The 21,407-nt window shown below is 42.9% G+C and overlaps 1 protein-coding gene across 1 annotated transcript in view; it reads right to left on the reverse strand.

Annotated features, from left to right (window-relative positions):
* Positions 1-21,407, reverse strand: part of CERS6 (ceramide synthase 6) — a 146,756-nt gene that overhangs the window by 90,412 nt on the left and 34,937 nt on the right. The window contains exons 2-3 of the mRNA XM_075284229.1: positions 13,506-13,611; positions 11,155-11,285 (exon numbers count right to left, since the gene is read on the reverse strand). Of these exons, the coding sequence (XP_075140330.1) occupies positions 11,155-11,285; positions 13,506-13,611 (237 nt within the window). The remainder of the gene's footprint in view (positions 1-11,154; positions 11,286-13,505; positions 13,612-21,407) is intronic.

A 21,407-nucleotide genomic window follows, 5' to 3' on the forward strand; every position in this document is an offset into this window, starting at 1 on the left:
CTCGATCGAGTACCACTCGTATTCGAATGGAAAAGTTTAATGCAGAACCAGCATTGATTGGCCGAATGCTATACAGGATAGCCAAGAAGAATCAGACTATTGTAAGCGGTTTTGTCAACAGAGTCAGGTTCACCTCTTCCAGTGTTCGGTGTTTTTCATCCTCACCGCTCACCTTGGTGATCATGAGCGTGCACTAGGTCCTGGTTTCTTAACAGGGCACTGCATGCTACTTATCCCTGACTACAGCCAATGCCCAAGGCTTCATATTGGTGCTTCCACATTGCCCTGTGTCTGAGCACTAAGGTGCACTTAGTTACTATATTTGTTATACAGTTGCAACTCAGCTTGCGTTCCTGACCTGGTCCGCTTCTCAGTCACCATCCCTGGCCTCTACTTGAGATCAAACTCTGCCTGACTTGACCCTTGCTCTGTGAGATTGTGATTCCAGCCATTTCCCTTCCCAAACTTTAGCTCTTCTTCATGTTAGCCATTGCTAGTGAAAACTGCTCAGTGGGAAGTGACCTGGGATTTCCCGTAGAGGTTAAGGGAGATAAACGCACAATTCCTTATACCCGGTCCATGGTTTAGCCATAAACCAAATCTGTTAGCGGCCCAGTGGGCTCTTATCTCAGAAGGCTGTTACAGGTTTCTTTCACTCAGGATTGAACCCAATGGTTCAAATTCATCATTCCCTCTATGCCAAACGTGCACCTCAAACCCCAATCCTTACCTTGCCCACCACATTTTGAGAATGTAGGCAGTGCAGATATTGGGGCTGGCCCCCGTGCACCTGAGCCTTGATCCGACAAATTTGTTAAGAGTTCACGCCAGTTTTTTTTTGCATGAGTTCCGCCATGCAATTCTGGTGCAGTAACGGCAGAAAGATTAATGAAGCCAATCAGTCCATACGATATGCCAGTCTTAACAAATTTACCCCAATGGAGTTGACTTATGACAGTGTCTTCATAGTTCCTTCCCAGGCAGAGGATGTGCCTATTTTATGAATTGAACCCCTTCCTCATAAGTCAATTGCAACCTCTAGTGGGTGGTGCCCCCTTGTTTTTCTTGAAATTTGTGTGAGCATTTTTTTTTTTTTTTTAATGGTTCCATCTGAAAATTTTCTATTTTGTGTAACATGTAGTCGCCATATTTATTTGAAAGAGAATCCCATTAAATCTAAGTGTTACTCTAGACCACGGGTGACGGTAATCTGATGTCTTTTGTTGAGTACAGTTTAAGGAATAAAAGACAAACTCTAATCGGTAGCCATGGGCAAAAAAAAGCAAAAAAGCGGCTTCTTCTCTGAGGCCCAATGTACCTGTCTGGCTGACTGATGGAGACACATTACATTAAACTTTTATGGAACAGTATGGTACATTGAGTGGCTGCTCGGCGGAGAAGTGATCAAAATCTATCTGCATATGTATCAGTACAACATGTACCTATTTAATATCAATCTACAGGCGCTCTCCATGATAATATTTCTCCTCTGCACTCACTTATTAACAAGCACCAGACACGACCCACAGCACAGAAGCCTTTTTATCTCTCACATTATGAATAAAATTATAATTTGCTATCAACTAGGAAAAGAGAGAAAAACCTAATAAAATTCAGTTACAGCACATCATCCAGATATTAGGATCTGAAAGTCGACATTTAATCTGTAATCTAACCTAGCAATAATATGGAATTTTATTATTACAAAAAATAAAAATATTTTTAAAATATTGTAATGTTTTTCGGTCCCTGGATCGAATTTAGTGGGGCAACTGCATTAGTAGTTCCATAGGTTAACATGACAGTATCCATCTGGACATAACCAGAGCTATGGGGTCAGTAGGACAAGCCATTGACTCCAACACTTCTAGCTTTCCACAGCCCCATTTGACGACTTCATAAATGGGTGAAAGTCATGTTCAACATCAATCTGTGGTTCCCGTCACCATTGTCAATGGTATCTACCTCTAGGTCTGTGGTCCCGAGCTCAATGATAATGAGACAACCCTACCTTTAGTATGGACAGCAAAATACTATAGTAGCATTTGAAATGGTTCCAATAAAATTTAGGTTTAGATGTCCTGACTAGTGAGTGACAGTTTCAGTAGATTTTTTGGATTATTCCTACAATTGGGTTTATATAGTTATATATATATATATAGTTTTAGCTAATCTCATAGGAAAACTGTCCCTGGCGCTACAATGGCTGACTAGGTCCTGCCTGAGGGTGTAGGTCAGCTATACCCAAGCTAAGCTTGGCCCTGGCAACTACTAACTCTCTAAACGCGGAGACTTAACAGACAGATGGAGTGAGAGCTGAAAGAGGCTAGGGACTGGGATACTAGAGGCTGTCACCCCTACGGATGCTGATGAGCTGAATACATAGGCGTTTAAAGCAGGAGCTGTCACAGTTCAGCTCCTGCTTTAACGCTGAGCTCCAGCATTTGTAGCCGCGATGTGATGACATCACATCGCTCCTACAACTATGTGTATGAGTGAGAGAGTGGAGAGAGCGGCGGTGGAGCAATGGAAGGTGAGTGTGTTTGTTTGGGTTAAACTTTAAGGTGGAACATAATGTAGGGGGCCCATGAAACTGGGGGCAGATAAAGGGGGGGGGGAGAATGGCATGACACTGGGGCAGATGAAGGGGGAGAATGGCATGACACTGGAGCAGATGAAGGGGGAGAATGGCATGACACTGGAGCAGATGAAGGGGGGAGAATGGCATGACACTGGAGCAGATGAAGGGGGACATGAAACTGGGGGGACATGAAACTGGGGACAGAGATGGGGGGACATGAAACTAGGGGCAGATAAAGGGTGTATATGAAACTGGGGGAGAGTCTCTCTTTCTGCTTTTCAAAAGTTGAGAGGTATGGATATACTGTTGAGAGGATATACTGTAGAATTGTCCTTGTTAGGACAGGAGTCATTTTTTGGGACATGAGGGTGAGCACAGATAGATATGACGTCCTAGATACCAGTATCAAGATATCGGCCCATGACATTTGCGAACCTCACTCAGTTTGGACACCTTCCTGGTAAGACCCAACCATATAGGCGATCCTACAACTCTGTGTGAATCCACGTCTGTCCTTTTATTTCCTTTGCTTCTATCTCAGGCCTATCGTACCATGAAGTCTCTGTTTGATACCATGTTTATATGTATCCTAATGATGTATCAAAGGTTAAGTTTCATAAGGAATTAGGAAAATTTTTAAAAATCTGTAACTCGACCCAAACTGTATTAGTGTAAAAGATATCCATATAGTAGCATGTACGTGCTATGTGATAGAACTGGGTAGAATCTGCGGCTACAAGTCACTCTCCGAGCTGAAATGATAACATAAATTAAATTAAGCCGTATTAATTTATTGTAGCTTCAGGGTAAAATAAAGGCAGATACGATTACAGAAGCATTTACTGTTAATATAAAATATACTAAGATGAAAAGTGACAGAATCTATATTACTTATTCATGGTAATGTAGCATCAAGGAAATGAGCAAATTATCAATATCTGAGAAACATCATATAAAGAAATGGAAATACTCCACTAAGATATTACCAACAGAATTACTCCAAACTAAATCTAATCCTATTATAATATTAGTTATTATTTAATATATTTTTTTACAGTTTAGAAAATCTATTCTATTATATGTTATCTTATAAGGCAAACTTAAAGACATCCCCTGCTCATATTCCTATTACGTTGCTGTCTGCTGTTGTTACGTTTCTGAGATGACCCCTATGGGGGTAACACTTTAAAGGTAAGGCCCACCTTGAAACATAAGTGACATTATAATATTCTTACTGTCTTTAGCTGCCATAAGAGGGAACTCAGGAATTGACTGTATGCAGTAAGCTGAATAGCGCCCCCTTGTGGCACCATCCAGATGTTAATGCAGGATATTAGGAGCTCCATATCCATAAAATACAGCTCTGGTCACTATACAGATCCAATATACTGAAAAAAGTTACTGATCACAAGAACTGGGGTCCCCGAGTCCTCTACTTGACTGGACAGTGGTGCACATGTGTGATCACCCATAAATTCATTTCTATGGGATGAAAGGTGGCTGTATATGGAGAACTCTGTAGAAGTAAATGCAACCATAAGTGGAGGTCCCTTGTAATCACTGGGGGTCTCAGTGGTTATACTCCTAGCAATCAGACTTCTATCCTGACGAGCAAAAGGTAACAATGAATAGAACTTTTGACTTTCAGGCTCCATATCTCACCATCCACTACAGGTTCCAATATGAGGCTGCCATCATTTTATAGACAATCATCTTGGCTATCTCATACATAAGTTTGACTTGCAATGATTTAGTAAATGATTAGTTATGCAGATTCTTGTCTTCTTGAATTCTCAAGTGAAAGGTCACTGGTTCAACTCAAGGACCGGCCATGAAGAAGATTTCCCCAAGAAAAGAGAAACAGCCTCATCCAACTCATCGATAGTGCTCTCTTGGTCAAGAAAATTGCCAAACTCCATCATGTGAGAGCCAGAATAGTTGGAAGAATATAAAATGAAGTCCGTTCATCCATGCAAAAGCAAAGAGGAGTTGGAGGTGAAGGTCCAGGTGGAGTCAACACAAGGTCGATCAGTTCTGGCGCTTCAACATGGCAGTGGAGGTGGCTCGTATGCTTCATAATAGTGAGATCACAGACATCCATGCAAGTACCATACAATGCACACTACTCAAGTCAGGAATGGTGGCCAGAAAAAAGGATAAGAAGCCCTGACTTCAATATCATCAAGAAGTGTCAACTCGAGTTTGCAAAAAAAAAAAAAAATCCAAAAAAAGGGATAGTATTGAAAACGGGTGATTTGGAGCGATGATACAAAAGTCAGACTGACTGACGGGTGCAAATGGGTCTGGAGGAAACAAGGGAAAAGCAGCTAACAAATCGAGAAATTGAAGGAACTGTCAAGTTTGGTGGAGGAAGCCTGATGATATGGGGTTGTTTCACAGCCCAAGCTCAATGGTGGTCTCAATGATCAATCTGAGATGGCAACCACAACTTCATCATCAGGCAGGATTCCCGGGAACCCAAGCTATGCTGGGTGCACTCATCTTCAAAAAGAGACATGTTTGTGAAGAAGTCCTTCCTGGGGTCATACTTGGTGAAGTTTGGTAATAGTTGTACTAGTGAGTTAGTTAGGTTTTGGTTTATATGGAGTTTCCCTCTTGTGGAGGTCAGACCTCTGCTGGATGTATGGGGTTGTCTTCAGCTATATGTGGGTGTCCTACAAGATGACTTACTTAGTACACTTGAGTACTATGGATATGAAAAGGACGACATTGTGTTCCATCAGGAAAAGCATACTTTATGTCGAGATTAGTGAATAAATGGTTTAATGACAATGAAGTAGAGATGGATTGGCCCGCCAAACCCAATTGAAGACTTGTGGGTAGAGTTGAAGATAAACCTGTAACCATACCCAAGTGCATCAACCAAAGTGCACCAACAGCGGGAACGTGTAGAAGAGACCTGGAATCAAATTTTGGTTGCGCCATTGAGCGTTATGGAGCAGATTCCCCTCTACTTTCTGTGTGCATGTTTTGGGAGATAACAGGGGAAACTGCTAAAAATTGCAAATTCTAAGTCATATAATAGCTAGAAATGGTGTTGTTTCTCATGAACACACATTGTGCTATTGATTTATGCAAAATTTGTTGAACGCTATAAATCCGAGAAAATGCCATTTAACTTTAATCTCAAGGAAAAAAAACATGTATTTTCTAGCGTGTTGTAATCCACGGATAAGACTTCCTGTATGCAGCAAATCACGGCCTTTTCATGTCTACGTGAAACATTCCCTCTAAGCATTTGGTCGGAGATAATGCTCATTTAATAAGGCCTCTGTCTTTGCTTGAACAGACATTTGACACACTGTTTAGCTGTTCACTGCATGCTCCATTGAAAGTCAAGGGGATTTATCCAGCTCTGATGTGAAGTCACTTATCTTCAATTTCTCAGATCTTCGCTGGCTCTCAGATGATAAAGCACAGGAAAACGGCTGCACCCGATCGCCACTTAAGATGCACAATTGTAAGACTTAAGTAATTGCTTTTTAGCCATTTGCATTTCATTTCTTTATCTTCATCAGCATCCAAAATACATATATACCTCTACGAAAATATATATATGACTTATAAGAACAGTAAATATAGGTAATAGAGATGAGCGAGTAGTATTCGATGGAGTAGGTATTCCATTTAATACTACGGTATTCGAAAAACTCGTACTCAATCGAGTACCACTCGCTATTTAAATGGAAAAGTTCGATGCAGAACCAGCATTGATTGGCCGAATGCTATACAGCCGGCCAATCAACGCTGGTTCTTCTCCTATCTTTAGAAGTCTTCTCCATGCAGCTTCCCCGCCGCATCTTCCGGCTCTCAATTCACTGTAAGCGGCCATTTTCTTGTAGTGCGGGCATGCGCAGTCGGCTCTGCCCAGGCCCGATGCCTGGCAGAGTGAATTCAGAGCCGGAAGATGCCGCGGGGACGCTGCACGGAGAAGACTTCTCGGAGGATCCAGCCCGACCCTCACTCGTGGACTTGGTAAGTGTAATTTGATCGAACGTTGCCTACCCCTGAAACGAGCATTTTCCCCCCATAGACTATAATAGGATTCGATATTCGATTTGAGTAGTCGAATATTGAGCGGCTACTCGAAACGAATATCGAACATTGAACATTTTACTGTTCGCTCATCTCTACTCAATACCAGAAGATGAAAACCAGACACAAAGTATAAAATGAGGAGGCATCTAGAGCGCCCCCTACATCTGTAAATTAAGAGTTCGCTTTTTGTACCATTTCCGCACAGCTGTCCATTTAGCCAACTCCTTGTCCTAGTCCGGGCTCTAGATTTACACTCTGGAATTAAAGGGGTTGTCTGCTCACCAAACAAAAATTGTAAAAGTTTCAATGAGCATGACAGAAGTTTCTATTTTACTTTTTCCTTTTGAGATCAGATTTGGGCCCCAGTCACATTACAATAAAGTACAGTGCTTACTGTGATGGCATGATGTCCGACCGGCTGAATATATGGTTCACGTTCCTGCAGGGCGAACTGGAAAGTAACAGGAAGCCATGCCTTAAAGAGGACGTTTCACCACCTTTAAAAAGTCCAGCTCTTTACTTCATTTAAAGGAGTTGTCCCATCACAAGGATCCTATCTATACTGCTTGTTAATGTGGATGTAAGAATTTTCCTAAATACACTGCTTCAGCAAAACTGCTTTGTTTGTCCACTGTCTTACTTTATTCAATTCATTGTGGCCACAGCCCTGACTTAGCTGCTCATGAGTCAAGTGATGTATCTGTTGCTCTCAGGGGGGAGGGAGGAGGGGCTAAGTGCAGGGAGTGAGCCTGTGTATCTATCTATTCCTGTGTCTACACCATGTGACCTAGGTCCTGCAATCAGATAGAGGAGAGGAGCTGATTTCATTTCTTCTGTTCTCCCAGTTATCAGGCTAGCTAATTCAGTTGTGTTCATTATGGCAGAGACAGGCAGTCTCTGTATGTAACACAGAATGGAGTTGCTGCTGCCTGTACTTCATAGTCCAATATGGGTGGGCAGAGCTACACATGAATTTGGGGGTGGAGCTAAAAGACAGGTTGCATGTGAAACCCCGCCCACCAAATGATGCAAGAAACCAGGAAGAAAGAGGAATTTACAGCAGTAAAGACTGATGAGTATGCGAGGTGGGAATACCCCTTTAATAGCTGCTTTTGCACTGATTCTGGAACAGTTGGAATCTAGCCCCCGCCATTCCTGAGCAATCTATCCTGATAGTTTTGGTGCCTGAAATGCTATTTAGGCTCTGTACTGTCAGGAGGGCGGTGTCAGACAGGAGCAGACAAGGAGTGTGATTCTGAGCTCTGACACTGGCTGCCTCTGATTGGATCTCTGAATTACACCCCCCTGCCTGACACCGCCCACCTGACAGTACAGAGCTTCAATGGCACATCAGGCACCAAAACTAACTGCGCTTGTTGCTTGAGATCAGTGAGGGCTAAAGAGATCATTCCAACTGTGCTGAAGTCAGAAGAGAGGTAACTATTAAAAGATGCTAAGAACTGGAAGTGACAGAGGTGCTGAAAGGTCTGAAGGGGATTCTATCATTATATCCCTTTTTTTTTTTTTTTTTTTTTACAAAGGCTATTGTTCTCCTACCTTTGTTATTCTGATCCACGCCATGCCGTTCCAGAGAAATTTCTTATTTCTCCCTTATGCAAATGAGTCTTCAGAAAGCACGGAGGAGTCCCCTGTGCTCTCCAAAGACTCTCCAGCGATGCCTCTGTCTTCTTCTCCCGATAACTCTCCGCTGCATCATTGACTGCGTTATCAGCTGCCAGAGCCACCTGTGCATGTCAGTTTGGCCATTTTCCTGTGGACTCTTACACAAACGTCTGTTCGGCCATAGGAAAATGGCTGAACTGACATGCACAGACGCGTGTGATGACGTGACGGAGAGGCATCGGCGGAACAATACAGGGGTGTCACTGGATAGTCTTCAGGGAGCACAGGGGATGCCCCCTGTGCTTTCTGAAGACTCATTTGCATAAGGAAGAAATAAGAAATTTCTGAGGAACGGTGGCGCGGATCAGAATAACAAAGGTAGAAGAAGAATAGCCTTTCTAAAGACTATTCCGACTTGGGCTTTGTAGAAAAAGGGATTCTAATGATAGAATCCCTTTAAATCTATAGTTCTCCCATTAATCCCATACTACCTGCAACTCTAATAAGAAGGTCAGGAGGCTTCCTCCAAAAAGTGCTGGTAGAACGCCTTATTTTGCCAATAACAGATTAAGCCTGAACAACTCCTTTAAAGGGAGTCTCTTAGCAGAACCTAGCATATCAACCCCTGTAGATTAAATGTTGCTTTCACTTTGTGAATTGTCACCACTGGGCTATTTTTGTCAATTTCTTGGAGCAGTGGTAAAGCTCTCATTGCTCCAAAGAACTTCTTTGCAAATTGACAAAAGCTATGATATCTCTGTAAGAGAGGGAGTGAGTCACAAGCAGAAACCCCATTTGATTCAGTTGACCGTAACCTATCTGCAGGACTGGGGTGATATGCTGGTTCTGGTGACAGTAACCTATCTATCTGCAGGACAGGGGTGATATGCTGGTCCTGAAGACAATAACCTATCTATCTGCAGGGCTGGGGTGATATACTGGTTCTGGTGACACTAACCTATGTATCTGCAGGACTGGGGTGATATGCTGGTTCTGCTGACACTAACCTATCTATCTGCAGGGCTGACTTGATATGCTGGTCCTGAAGACAATAACCTATCTATCTGCAGGGCTGACTTGATATGCTGGTTCTGGTGACACTAACCTATGTATCTGCAGGGCTGGGGTGATATGCTGGTTCTGGTGACACTAACCTATCTATCTGCAGGGCTGGGGTGATATGCTGGGTCTGGTGACATTAACCTATCTATCTTCAGGGCTGGGGTGATATGCTGGTTCTGGTGACACTAACCTATCTATCTGCAGGGCTGGGGTGATATGCTGGTTCTGCTGATACTAACCTATCTATCTGCAGGGCTGGGGTGATATACTGGGTCTGGTGACACTAACCTATCTATCTGCAGGGCTGGGGTGATATGCTGGTTCTGGTGACACTAACCTATCTATCTGCAGGGCTGGGGTGATATACTGGGTCTGGTGACACTAACCTATCTATCTGCAGGGCTGGGGTGATATGCTGGTTCTGGTGACACTAACCTATCTATCTGCAGGGCTGGGGTGATATACTGGTTCTGGTGACAGTAACCTATCTATCTGCAGGGCTGGGGTGATATGCTGGTTCTGGTGACACTAACCTATCTATCTGCAGGGCTGGGGTGATATACTGGTTCTGGTGACACTAACCTATCTATCTGCAGGGCTGGGGTGATATACTGGTTCTGGTGACAGTAACCTATCTATCTGCAGAGCTGGGGTGATATGCTGGTTCTGGTGACACTAACCTATCTATCTGCAGGGCTGGGGTGATATGTTGCATTCTAGTGGCAGACTTCCCGTAAGATCGGATTGATAATTCTTCACTCAATAACTTTCATTCACAAGTTCTAAAGATGCAGGACATAGCGGAAGAACATGACAGACGTTACGGCAATCCTAGAAAATGTCTCCTCAATTACTGCATTTAATGACTGCACCCTGCAATAACTCTATAGACATTTATACCAAATTGGTGGACGCCTTGAAGGCTCTACTTAGCAGAAGCTCCTACGGCACATCAGATGGCCGGTGCGGCCTAATAAATAAGGGACATTATATCAATGCCGTGTCATGTTATTTAATTAACAGTGTCGTCCATCACACAGAATATGCCATAAAGCTGGACATGCCATCTGCTTTTAATAATATGGTTGGAGATGATGCTCAGAACCAATTACTAATTTCACATTAAGACTGGCTGAACGCTCCCCTGCACTGGCAGCAGCAGCAAAACCTTTATCCTTTAATTTAATTAAACTGGGCCCGGCCCAAGCTCAGAAAGAGGAAATTAATTTTTACTTAAGGCTTGGGTGGAACGTTACAGGACCTAGGAGAATATATTAGGGACGGCATGAAGAGAAATTCCCAGATGTTCTATATGGAAGGTTAGAATTGCTCACATTAGTCGCAGGAGTGATCCAATAATAATCTGTGGGATATTTCATGTCATTGTCATAAAACCTGTCAGCAGACTACAGGCTGCAAATGTAAGAAGTCTGTAGTCTGCTGATGGCTCAACCATGAAGTCATGGGGCACCGGAATGGCTGGTGGGGAATTTGCAAATTCCACCGTGGAAATTGGTCAAATGGAAAAATTCAGCTTCAAATTCCTGAAACTGAATTTTCCAAAGAGGAAAATTCCTGAAATGGGGCATCAACTTGTATACTCAGTCATGTTCATTAAGAATCCCCTTATGTATAATAAGAAGAAGACCTCCTGTTTGAGACGACCACCACCGTATCAACCTGGTTGTGTGTGACAATCTAGCCTATCCCTATAAGACCCCCGTCAATGCAGATTTTGGTGATCATCTTGAAAAAAAATGTCACCCTACAATATATTCAGATTACCAACAGAAATATAGTGTGGTCTTCTATATACTGCAGATACATACATGCTCTCACAGAATCGTGTCAGGGTACTCGGCTTCTCCTGATTTCTTCTTTGCCGAAACCAGCGCTGAATACTGCGCACGTCCCAGTCCAGCTGCTTGGAAAGTCCTTCCAGTCTCTTTTCATCGGGGTGCTGCAATCGTTACAATGATAAAGAAAGTCACCGTTCTGATATTAGAAACTGCAGAGTGTCAAGAAGTAACCTATGAAGATATATCATGAGTTACACTGTATATACCAGTGATGACGAACCTTTTAGAGTCTGAGTGCCCAAACGGCAACCTAAAGCCCCACTAATTTATCAAAAAGTGCCAGCACGGCAATTTAACCTTAACCTTAGTGTGCGGATACATAATTGTGGTCAATTACAGACAGTCTGTAATAATATCACACGTCTGCTATAACAGATACTGTGTGATAAAAATAGTAAAGGCCTACACAGTACAATCTGCTCCACAGTGGCCCATACACAGTGCAATTTACTCAACAGGCCCCACACAGAACAATCTGCTGCAAAGTGGCCCCCACACAGTACAATCTGTTCCACGGATTGGTGCCCACAAAGAGGGTTGTAAGTGCCACCTCTGGCACACGTGCCATAGGATTGCCATCATGGGTATATACTAGAGATGAGCGAGTAGTATTCGATCAAGTAGGTATTCGAACAAATACTACGATATTCGAAATATTCGTACTCATTCGAATACTATCACTATTCACAGTAAAGATTTGATTCAGAGCCAGCGTTGATTTGCCTAATTCTATACACTGTATAATATACTGTATATATATATATACTGTATACACAGTATATACTGCTGTGGTCTGATCTTAGACCCCGCCTCCTCACAGACGAGCCTCCGGCAGAACCAGCGTTGATTGACCGAACGCTGTACACGGGCCAATCAATGCTGGTCAATTCATTCCTATGAGAAAAAGTAAGCTCCCTCGTAACAGCAAGCTGCCAGCTCTCCCGACTAGCAAGGACGAGCCTGCTGCAGAACCAGCATTGATTTGTCGAAAGCTATACAGTGTACAGCATTCGTCCAATCAATGCTGGTTCTGCAGGATGAGTAAGGGCTGGTTAGCGCTTGCCTCACGTCTGGAAGGAGTCCGCAGGAGGACCCCCCTCCCCGAACGGAATATCAGCGCAACTGCAAGCGCTGTGTAGTTAAAGAGCACGGACTCCATAGACTATAATGGGGTCCGTGCGCTTTAACTGCACTTCGCTCCTCCTAAACACTCTCCTCCTGCTACTCGTGGACTTGGTGACTCTCCTTTAGTCGAATAGTGGTTTCCCCTGAAACGAGTATTTTTTCCCACAGACTATAATGGGATTCGATACTTGATCGAGTAGTCGAATATTGAGGGGCTACTCGAAACCAATATCAAATCTCGAATATTTCACTACTCGCTCATCTCTAGTATATACAATACATCATATAAGTCTATATACTGCTCCTAGACTGGTTGCTAAGGATGGAACTTGTTTACCTCTGCTCATATTTAGACATTTTAGCTTATGGACATTCTGACAATTGAGACTTTATTGGAGTCTTGGAAGTCCTTAACACTTCTTATAGTCTAAATAATGAAATCTCAGGAGTTTATACTGCAGGACTTAGCTCTCCGTATTCCCATCAGTATATGACGTGTATTGTAATTATTCTTCCTTTGTGTTTCAATCTTCCTTCACAATGTAATGTTGTTCGCTTCCAAAAATGCAATTACATTTTGGTGTAATTCCATCTTTTCATTATATGTATGGTTTGTCCTGTTAAGGCTAAGTTCACACTGCACTTGGCCACTACAGATACGGCTGCTATATATCTACTGCTGTATGTCTAATATGCTCATGCACTATATACAGTATTATATGGAATGGACAGGCATTTATTGATTTTTGTTTTGGACACCTCCAAACCCCATGACTATGATTATTTTCCCATAACAGAGCTCTATGAGGGCTTAATGTTTGCAGGACAACTGCACTTTGTAATGGTAATCTTTAATATTCCATACAATGTACTGGGAAACTGGAATAAAAATTGAATGGGGTGGAATTGGAGAAAAACTGCATTTATACGACTTTCTTACAGACTTTGTATTAACCGAATTCACTATGCGTGCTACCCATTGAAAGCAATGGGTTATGAAGCCTCCCATTGATTTCAATGTGTAGCATGCGTAAGCCGGCACCCATTGAAGTCAATGGGATCTGTTTTGAAGCGCCTCACTCTGACATGTGTTTACGTGTCTAAATGAGCGGCGCGTTACTCTGTGGGAACGGAGCCTAACAATGTAAAATTAGAAAAAAAAATCTCCTTATATGTATTTTCATCCTGATTTTTACCTTTGTAATTGCAGTAAACACCTTTTCCAGAATGGCATTGTGCTGAGCTTTCTGCGGTCCACTGGCTTGAATTTTAAGTGCCAAAGCACACGGTTTCGCAATAAACCTAAGACAAATGAAGAACAACCAACATTTTATATATGAAGCTTGAATATATTTATTAGATTTACAGTAACCCACACAATTTTTTTGCCCCCCAATTTTGAAATCAGTAGTTTAGTCTACTGTTGCCCCATGTTTGACCTCCTCTCTGACCTCCAATATAGTAGGGGTCATGTACTAGACTATATTTGGGGCATAGCCCTTTCTTGTACCAAGTTGCACCACATTGCTGCTCATGTGTACCATTCACCACTTTTTACAAAAGTGGGAGGAACGAGAGGGAGGAGACCAAGGTGGGCTAGGACAGGGACACCTTCGCCCCATAAACTTACTATAAGTCATGAGAGTTACCCCTTAATCATTCAGTCTGGGACCCAGTAAATACTGAGATACAGAGGCCAGCCTTAGTACATTCACCCCATGGCTTTTCAGTGCACCAGAAGTCAGGACTCTCAATGTATTCTCCCAAGAGTCTTGATTTGGCTCTTTAGGAAAGCTTTGGCAGGTCAGAGACTTTGGGACCCAGTATCTTCACAATAGTATTGTATGGTACATAGGTGGTTTTCACTCTCATCACAACAGTGAACAATTGATTTCAAAATAAGGAATGCAAAAAAGTTAGAGGGTGGAGTGCTTCTTTAAAGGGAGTTTGTCCAACCCTGCAGATAGATAGGTTAGGGTGCCCAGAATCAAAGGGTGATTTGTCCATGTAAATTGTTGCCTCCATTGCCTCCATTTTTTTCAATGTGCAAATGAGCTCTTTGAAGCTTGTTGCTCCAAAATGCTCCTCTGCATATTGACACAAACAGCAACATCTCAATAATGGAGGCAGCAGATTACAAGGGGAAAACACCATTTAATTCAGGGGACCAAAACCTATCTGCAGGGCTGGGGTGATATTATGCTTCTGGTGACACTAACCTATCTAACTGCAGGGCTGGGGTGATATGCTGGTTCTGGTGACACTAACCCATCTATCTGCAGGGCTGGGGTGATATGCTGGGGTCTGGTGACACTAACCTATCTATCTGCAGGGCTGGGGTGATATGCTGGTTCTGGTGACACTAACCTATCTATCTTTGGGTCTGAATTGATATGCTGGGTTGGGGTGACAGTAACCTATCTGCAGGGCTGGGGTGATATGCTGGTTCTGGTGACACTAACCTATCTATCTGCAGGGCTGGGGTGATATACTGGGTTGGGTTGTCAAACTCCTATAATCCATAGACCAGAACAAGCACAGCCCTAAAACACTGTTTAATAGATATGTCAGAATGAAAAGCTGCTAGGACATCACATATGAAAGCTTATACAGCCGTAGAACAGACTGCCCAGTAAGAACTTGCTCATATTTCAACTTTTCATGAAAACTCAGGTACCCTTTAAGTATTTTTGGATTACAAATGTGCGACTGAATGAAATCATATTCTTGCACGTTAAGTACGGCATTGTGGCATATTGTAATAAAAGTAAGACTACACTTGGAGAACTTCTGCTCCTGTGTCAGCCCCATGGTTTATAGCGCTGAGCAGCTCGCTGTAGGTGGGACAGACATTCTGGCGGTCTGACTGAGCTTTGATAGAGCACAATAGGATGCACATTGCTATCAGCAGTGATATTCCTATCATAGAGGGAGAACATACAACTGCTAGTGGTAGGAGAGCCCTGGCATTGCTCAGCTTCACCCATCTTCCTGTCATAGTCACAGAGTTTGCCTGAAACCACCATTAGAGAAACTTACTATATACAGATTTATAGCGTTCCCTGGAGTTCAATACCAGCCATATTAATCTGTATCCGCTGCACTGACAGGCATAGAGGATTCTCTCATGGAAATCTATGACCGAGAGAATCAAGCAGGGGACATGGAGATCTAGGAATATCATATCTGTGACATCAATGCCCAGTGTTCAATTTTCAGGTCAAAATTCTGTGAAAATTTGTTTCAAAGTATATCTTTACAGTGAGTTACAGAAGAGATGGATGTTATCACGATGATCTATCTATCAATCTCCTATCCTCTCTATCATCTATCTATCTATCATCTATCTCTATCATCTATCTATCTCTATCATCTATCTATCTATCTATCTATCTATCATATCTATCTATCATCTATCTATCATCTATCTCTATCATCTATCTATCTCTATCATCTATCTATCTATCTATCTATCTATCTATCTGTCTGTCTGTCTGTCTGTCTGTCTGTCTGTCTGTCTGTCTGTCTATCTATCTATCTATCTATCTATCTATCTATCTATCTATCTATCTATCATATCTATCTATCATATCTATCTCTATCTATCTATCTGGGTACAATTGAAACAAACTTATATGACAAAGGCTTCTCCAATAGGAACTGAGATGTTGCACATGAAAAATAAAGCCATTTAATTTTTTGCACCATATTTTGGAGTGCTGCCTTTTTTTCAAGCACTACGGACAGTGCAGACACTGCACGGAAAACACACACACCTCATTATAGTCTATGGGGTCCTCGAGGTTTCTCTGCTAACCGCTTTTTAATGCATTCGGTATTCCATTTGAGGGGTCCCCAAAGCGGACTCTATCGATGAGCGAGTACTGGTCGGATCAGCCAATCCGAACAGCACGCTCACATAGAAATGAATGGACGTAGCTGGCACGCGGGGGTTAAGCGGCCAGCCGCCGGCAAAGCGGAAGTACCAGGTGCATCCATTTGTTTCTATGGAGCGTGGTGTTCGGATCGGCTGATCCGAACAGTACTCGCTCATCTCTAGCAGACTCCCCTAACGGAATACCAAACGCAGATGTGAACCTCAACATCAGGTCAGTGAATAGGATCTGCACTGCAATAGCTCATCATGGTCACTACACAGTGTACAGAGCTGCCTGCTCCCGACTGTATACTATGCAGATCCATTGCTGATAGGTCATCAATCTCTAAAAGCTGCAAAACCCCTTTAATTCAGCTTCATTGGAAAAGGAATAGTGTTAAACAAGTAAACAGCATGAAGATCCCGGCAGTCAGACCCCTAACAATTGTTATCTCCGCCATCACAATTAAACCCACGTCCAGTTCTATTACATTATTAACCAGAGAAAATTACACATGGAAAAATACTGACACTGTGATATCACAACACATCGCGCCTAATGACAAATTTCGCTTTGCTATATTGACTTACTCACCTCTGCTACGTGTGCGCGGCAGAACATTGTCTGATAGGAGTATACCGTAATTGTGCATCTGCCTTGACAAATGTCGCTGCTTTTCTGGAACACTGATCTTGCAAATGACAAAATTATATTTCAGAACCTTAATGTATGTGTAAATGTTTGTCGCAAAGCTAAACCCCTTCTTGCGTGCAGCTGCTCAACGTCACATTGCAACCTTTCATTATGTCAGATTAGAGAAACAGTCTGTTCTTAGGCTCCTGAGAAACAAAACATGGGGGGCGGGGGGAACAATTCTCAGTTTCCGTCCTATCAGGGCTGTATATTATAAACTTCTTAGGGAGAGACTACCATATAGGTGTAGAGAAGACTAACCTGGTATAGGTGAGAGGCGTAGACAGGGTTAAGGGGATGTCTAAGCCTTTCACCTCTACCAGGTTAGTCTTCTCTACACCGGGCTGACGAGATGCAATAACATCGAAATGGCCGTCCTTGGTTGAGAGACTATACCTGGTAATAATCCCAGCATCATTGCAAATCAAAGGCCTCTTGGAAGGTTGAGCATGATGTTAAAGGGAGCAGCCTTTATTGGGCCATATCACTGAGATTCTGTCTTCCTAATTACATCAGGGAAGACAGGTTTGCACATTCCAGTCAGCGCCCTCCATTGGTTTGCAACACTGAGGCACCTGACTTCCTAATTAAATCATGGAAGACAGATTTGCATATTCTTCCCACATTGTAAACTTGTAAGAGTCTAACTTAACTGAGTTGGATAAACAGACATACGGCTTGCATCATGCCAGTGTACAGTACACAAGTACGAATATAAATAATACCGCCACATACTTCTCACTTAATTGAACTTCCGAAAAAACTGCTATACAACATTAAATCGCTCTCTTATAAACTACATTACCTATGGTCCCTATATCTTACTACACTAATTTCGATCCACCCTGTAATTCTAGTATTCCATTCATGAACAAGTAATATCTCGATGAACAGCCCAGGATATGAGACCGCGCCGCACAATATGGGGGAGTCATATCAGTGAGCAGAGTTACACTTGTGGCTTGAAAACAGTTAAATGGAAGATAAAATAAGAATTATATAATTTGCGATTGCAGCTACGAGGGAGCGTGCGGTCCCGTTCTGACAGATCACTGGAACGTTAACAATAAGGTTATTATGGGTAATTTCCTCCCATCTGATCACAAACACGACATATAAAACATCCTAAGTGACCAAACAGTACTGAGATGTAAGGCAATAACTGTAATAAATCATACTTATACTTTCTAGTTTTTAAAGACTAGATATCTATGGTTGTATTCACACACTCAAGGACAAATTAAGAGAATCAGTAGAATCTTCATCATTGTGTCTGATATAGGTGTCTGCCATGTAGAAATTTACAGTGCTTGCATCTTGCTATAAGAATAAAATGTGCAAGCTCTGGAGTTCTTCCAAAGCTTCCCTGACCTCAGTGGCTGATTGACAGTTTGCTCCCTATGCATAGTACTAGGGAGGAAGCAGTCAATCTGCAGCAGAGTGGCAGGAGAAGTCTGCAGCTCATGAACACCAACACAATCCAACACTCCAACTTATAAAGTGCAAATATGTTCAAAAAACTACATGACATGCACCTATAGCATATGAATGGATAGACGCTCGTACTGTTTATATCAGTGATCGTCAACCTAGAGCCATTGTGTTCCTGCCAAGGATGAATGAATGGCGCCTGTGATGTCAGCACTTGGCACCTGGAGCAGAGAAGAAATGGGGAACACTCACTCTCATGAGTACTTAATGCAGTTTACCACTCACTCCCTGGGGCACCCGTAGCTGCAATGAGGAATTCAATCAGTATTGATAGAGGGGCTCATTACATTTGTAAAGTAAGTATAGAGCCTGCGGGCATTCAGAGGAAACATGGAGGACAGGGGTAAGTAATGACTGCAGCTTACTACTCACTCCTTTACACATCACTCAGTGTGGGGACCACCACATTATATGTGGGTGCACTGTAGGGGTCATTATATTAAGGGCCATTATATGTGGAGGCCCTGTGGGGGCGCTGTGGAGGCTGTTGTATTACACGCGGATCACTGTGGGGGTCATTATATTACATTTGGGGTCCCTCAGGAGATCATTACATAATTGTTGAGGTTACTTGGATGAGACATTTTCTCACTAGGGTCACTTTGAGGCTTAGAAACACTGGTTGATATGAAAACTTAAGAATGGACAGAATCTAGGTCTATGCAGTTCCTTAAAGGGATTCTACCATTAAAACCTCTTTTTTTTTTTTTTTATCTTCGGCTGGATCCTCCCCTTCCTTTGTGTCACCTCCGACGCCTGCGCAGTTGGCTCTGCCAGTGAGACACGAGTGCAAATGCCAGCCAGCGGCCATTTTTGGGAGGCCGCTCTTGCACTTGAAGTTCAATGCAGGAGCAGCCTCCCAAACATGGCCTCCAGCCGGCATTCACACTTGGCTCTGCTGGTGTCTCACTGGCAGAGACAGCTGAACAGGCGTCGGAGGTGACGCAGTAGGAAGACAACAGAGAAGTGGAGGATCCAGCGAAGATAGAGGCATCGAGGATCGTGTTCTCGAGCAGCAGTGGGAACGCCCCCCATCGCATTTTCAGCACTGGGGCCCGCCCCTATTGCTGCCAGAGAACTAATTTGTATTTCTAAGGAACGGTGCTGCGGAGATCACATCTAAAGGTAAGACGAATAGCCTTTCTAAAGGCTATTCCGACGTCTTATCCACAAAAAAAAGAGGTTTTAATGGTAGAATCCCTTTAAGAAACCACAATGTGGGGTTCTCTGTCCTCTCCTATTTCTAGGGGCACGTTGACAAAACAGGATGCACGTGATGGAAATTATACAATGTATATGTACAATGTTATCTGACACACCACTATGGTGATTTTATAAATTCCCATACACGATGCAAGATCTACAGCATACAGTATAACTAATACCGCCAAACATTACATGTAACCGTGCTAAACACTGCTCAAGTTCCAGGATTCCAAGCTAAGTATTAGACACGTACTGGGATGTTTTGACCTAAAGTAGGTGGTGGAGGCTTCTAGATGGTGGAGGCCCAAGGGCATTTGTCCATTTTATCTTTCCTATCATCAAATCCTGGTTAAAGTCATTCATAAGTACGAAAGTGAACTTTAGTAGAGGGGAATGGGATCCAGTGACGTAACAGTACTCCAGCTGTCCAGGCCAATAGTATAGGGCTACATAACTTAAAATAGTGGCTAGTTCCTCAGTACTTTCAACTTTTATTAGGCTTTTATATAAGACAATTCGTACAGTAGTTTCAGTAGTGTGATCCCTGAATTGCGGCACGCCAAGACAATGGCCATTATCCAGATCATAAAGGAATGATTACTTTATCAGACATCTCAGTCCTTGTTCTCTCGTGTACAGAACGCGTAGTTACAGCTTCTTATATTTATAGCCATCGCCAAGAAAACTTTTGAAGAACTTGTGCAGTTTACAGCTGCTTGTGGAAAGTAATTGTCTCCTACATTTGTCATTTCGCAGCAGGAGTCTTACCAGAATGTGCACAGGAAGCATTGTTCAGGGAGACATTTATTCTCTTATCCACGGCAAACAAACTATTACAAATTCGGGAAGATTCTGTATTTAGAGAGTGACGTTCTTAAAGGGGACCTTTCACCACCTTCACCAATTCTAACCCTTTGCATCCTTCAATAGGCTACATCCCACTGATTCTGGTGCAGTAGGAATTTTTTGTGTAGCCCTCGCCCTTCTTGAGCAATTAGTGTTTTAGGACTTATAGGTTAATGAGGGGACCTACTCTTAGGTGGGTGGTTATTGAGTTAGAGGCAGTACCATCTCTACCTGATAGAGGTGTGGTTATCCTTCTCTCTTTATTCTATTTTTTTAATCCTAGAAGTCAAGGGAGACTTTGCTGTCTACGTCTTCATTATAACTATGTGCCAGGAGCTGTCTTATAATCAGCAGTAAGTGTGATAGCAATTTCTCAACACCATGGAGAACTTGTGTGGTATAGGTCATGCTGTTTTATATTGTTAATCTGGTGCCTAAATGTGATCCCTTGAGAGGACGTAAGGACTAGAGATGAGCGAGTAGTTTTCAATCAAGTAGGTATTCGATCGAATACTACTAGAGATGAACGAACAGTAAAATGTTCGATATTCAATATTCGTTTCGAGTAGCCGCTCAATATTTGACTACTCGAATCGAATATCACACCCTATTATACTCTATGGGGGAAAAATGCTCGTTCAGGGGTAGGCAACATTCGATCAAATAGAACTTACCAAGTCCACGAGTGAGGGTCGGGCTGGATCCTCCGAGAAGTCTTCTCCGCGCAGCTTCCCCACGGCGTCTTCTGGCTCTGAATTCACTCTGCCAGGCACCGGGCATGGGCAGAGCCGACTGCGCATGTCCGCACTACAAGAAAATGGCCGCTTACAGTCAAAGCGGCCATTTTCTAGTAGCACGGGCATGCGCAGTCGGCTCTGCCCAGGCCCGATGCCTGGCAGAGTGAATTCAGAGCCGGAAGACGCCGTGGGGAAGCTGCACGGAGAAGATTTCTAAAGGTAGGAGAAGAACCAGCGTTGATTGGCC

This window comes from Leptodactylus fuscus, chromosome 8 (genome assembly GCF_031893055.1).
Source record: "Leptodactylus fuscus isolate aLepFus1 chromosome 8, aLepFus1.hap2, whole genome shotgun sequence".
Classification (NCBI taxonomy): Eukaryota; Metazoa; Chordata; class Amphibia; order Anura; family Leptodactylidae; genus Leptodactylus; species Leptodactylus fuscus.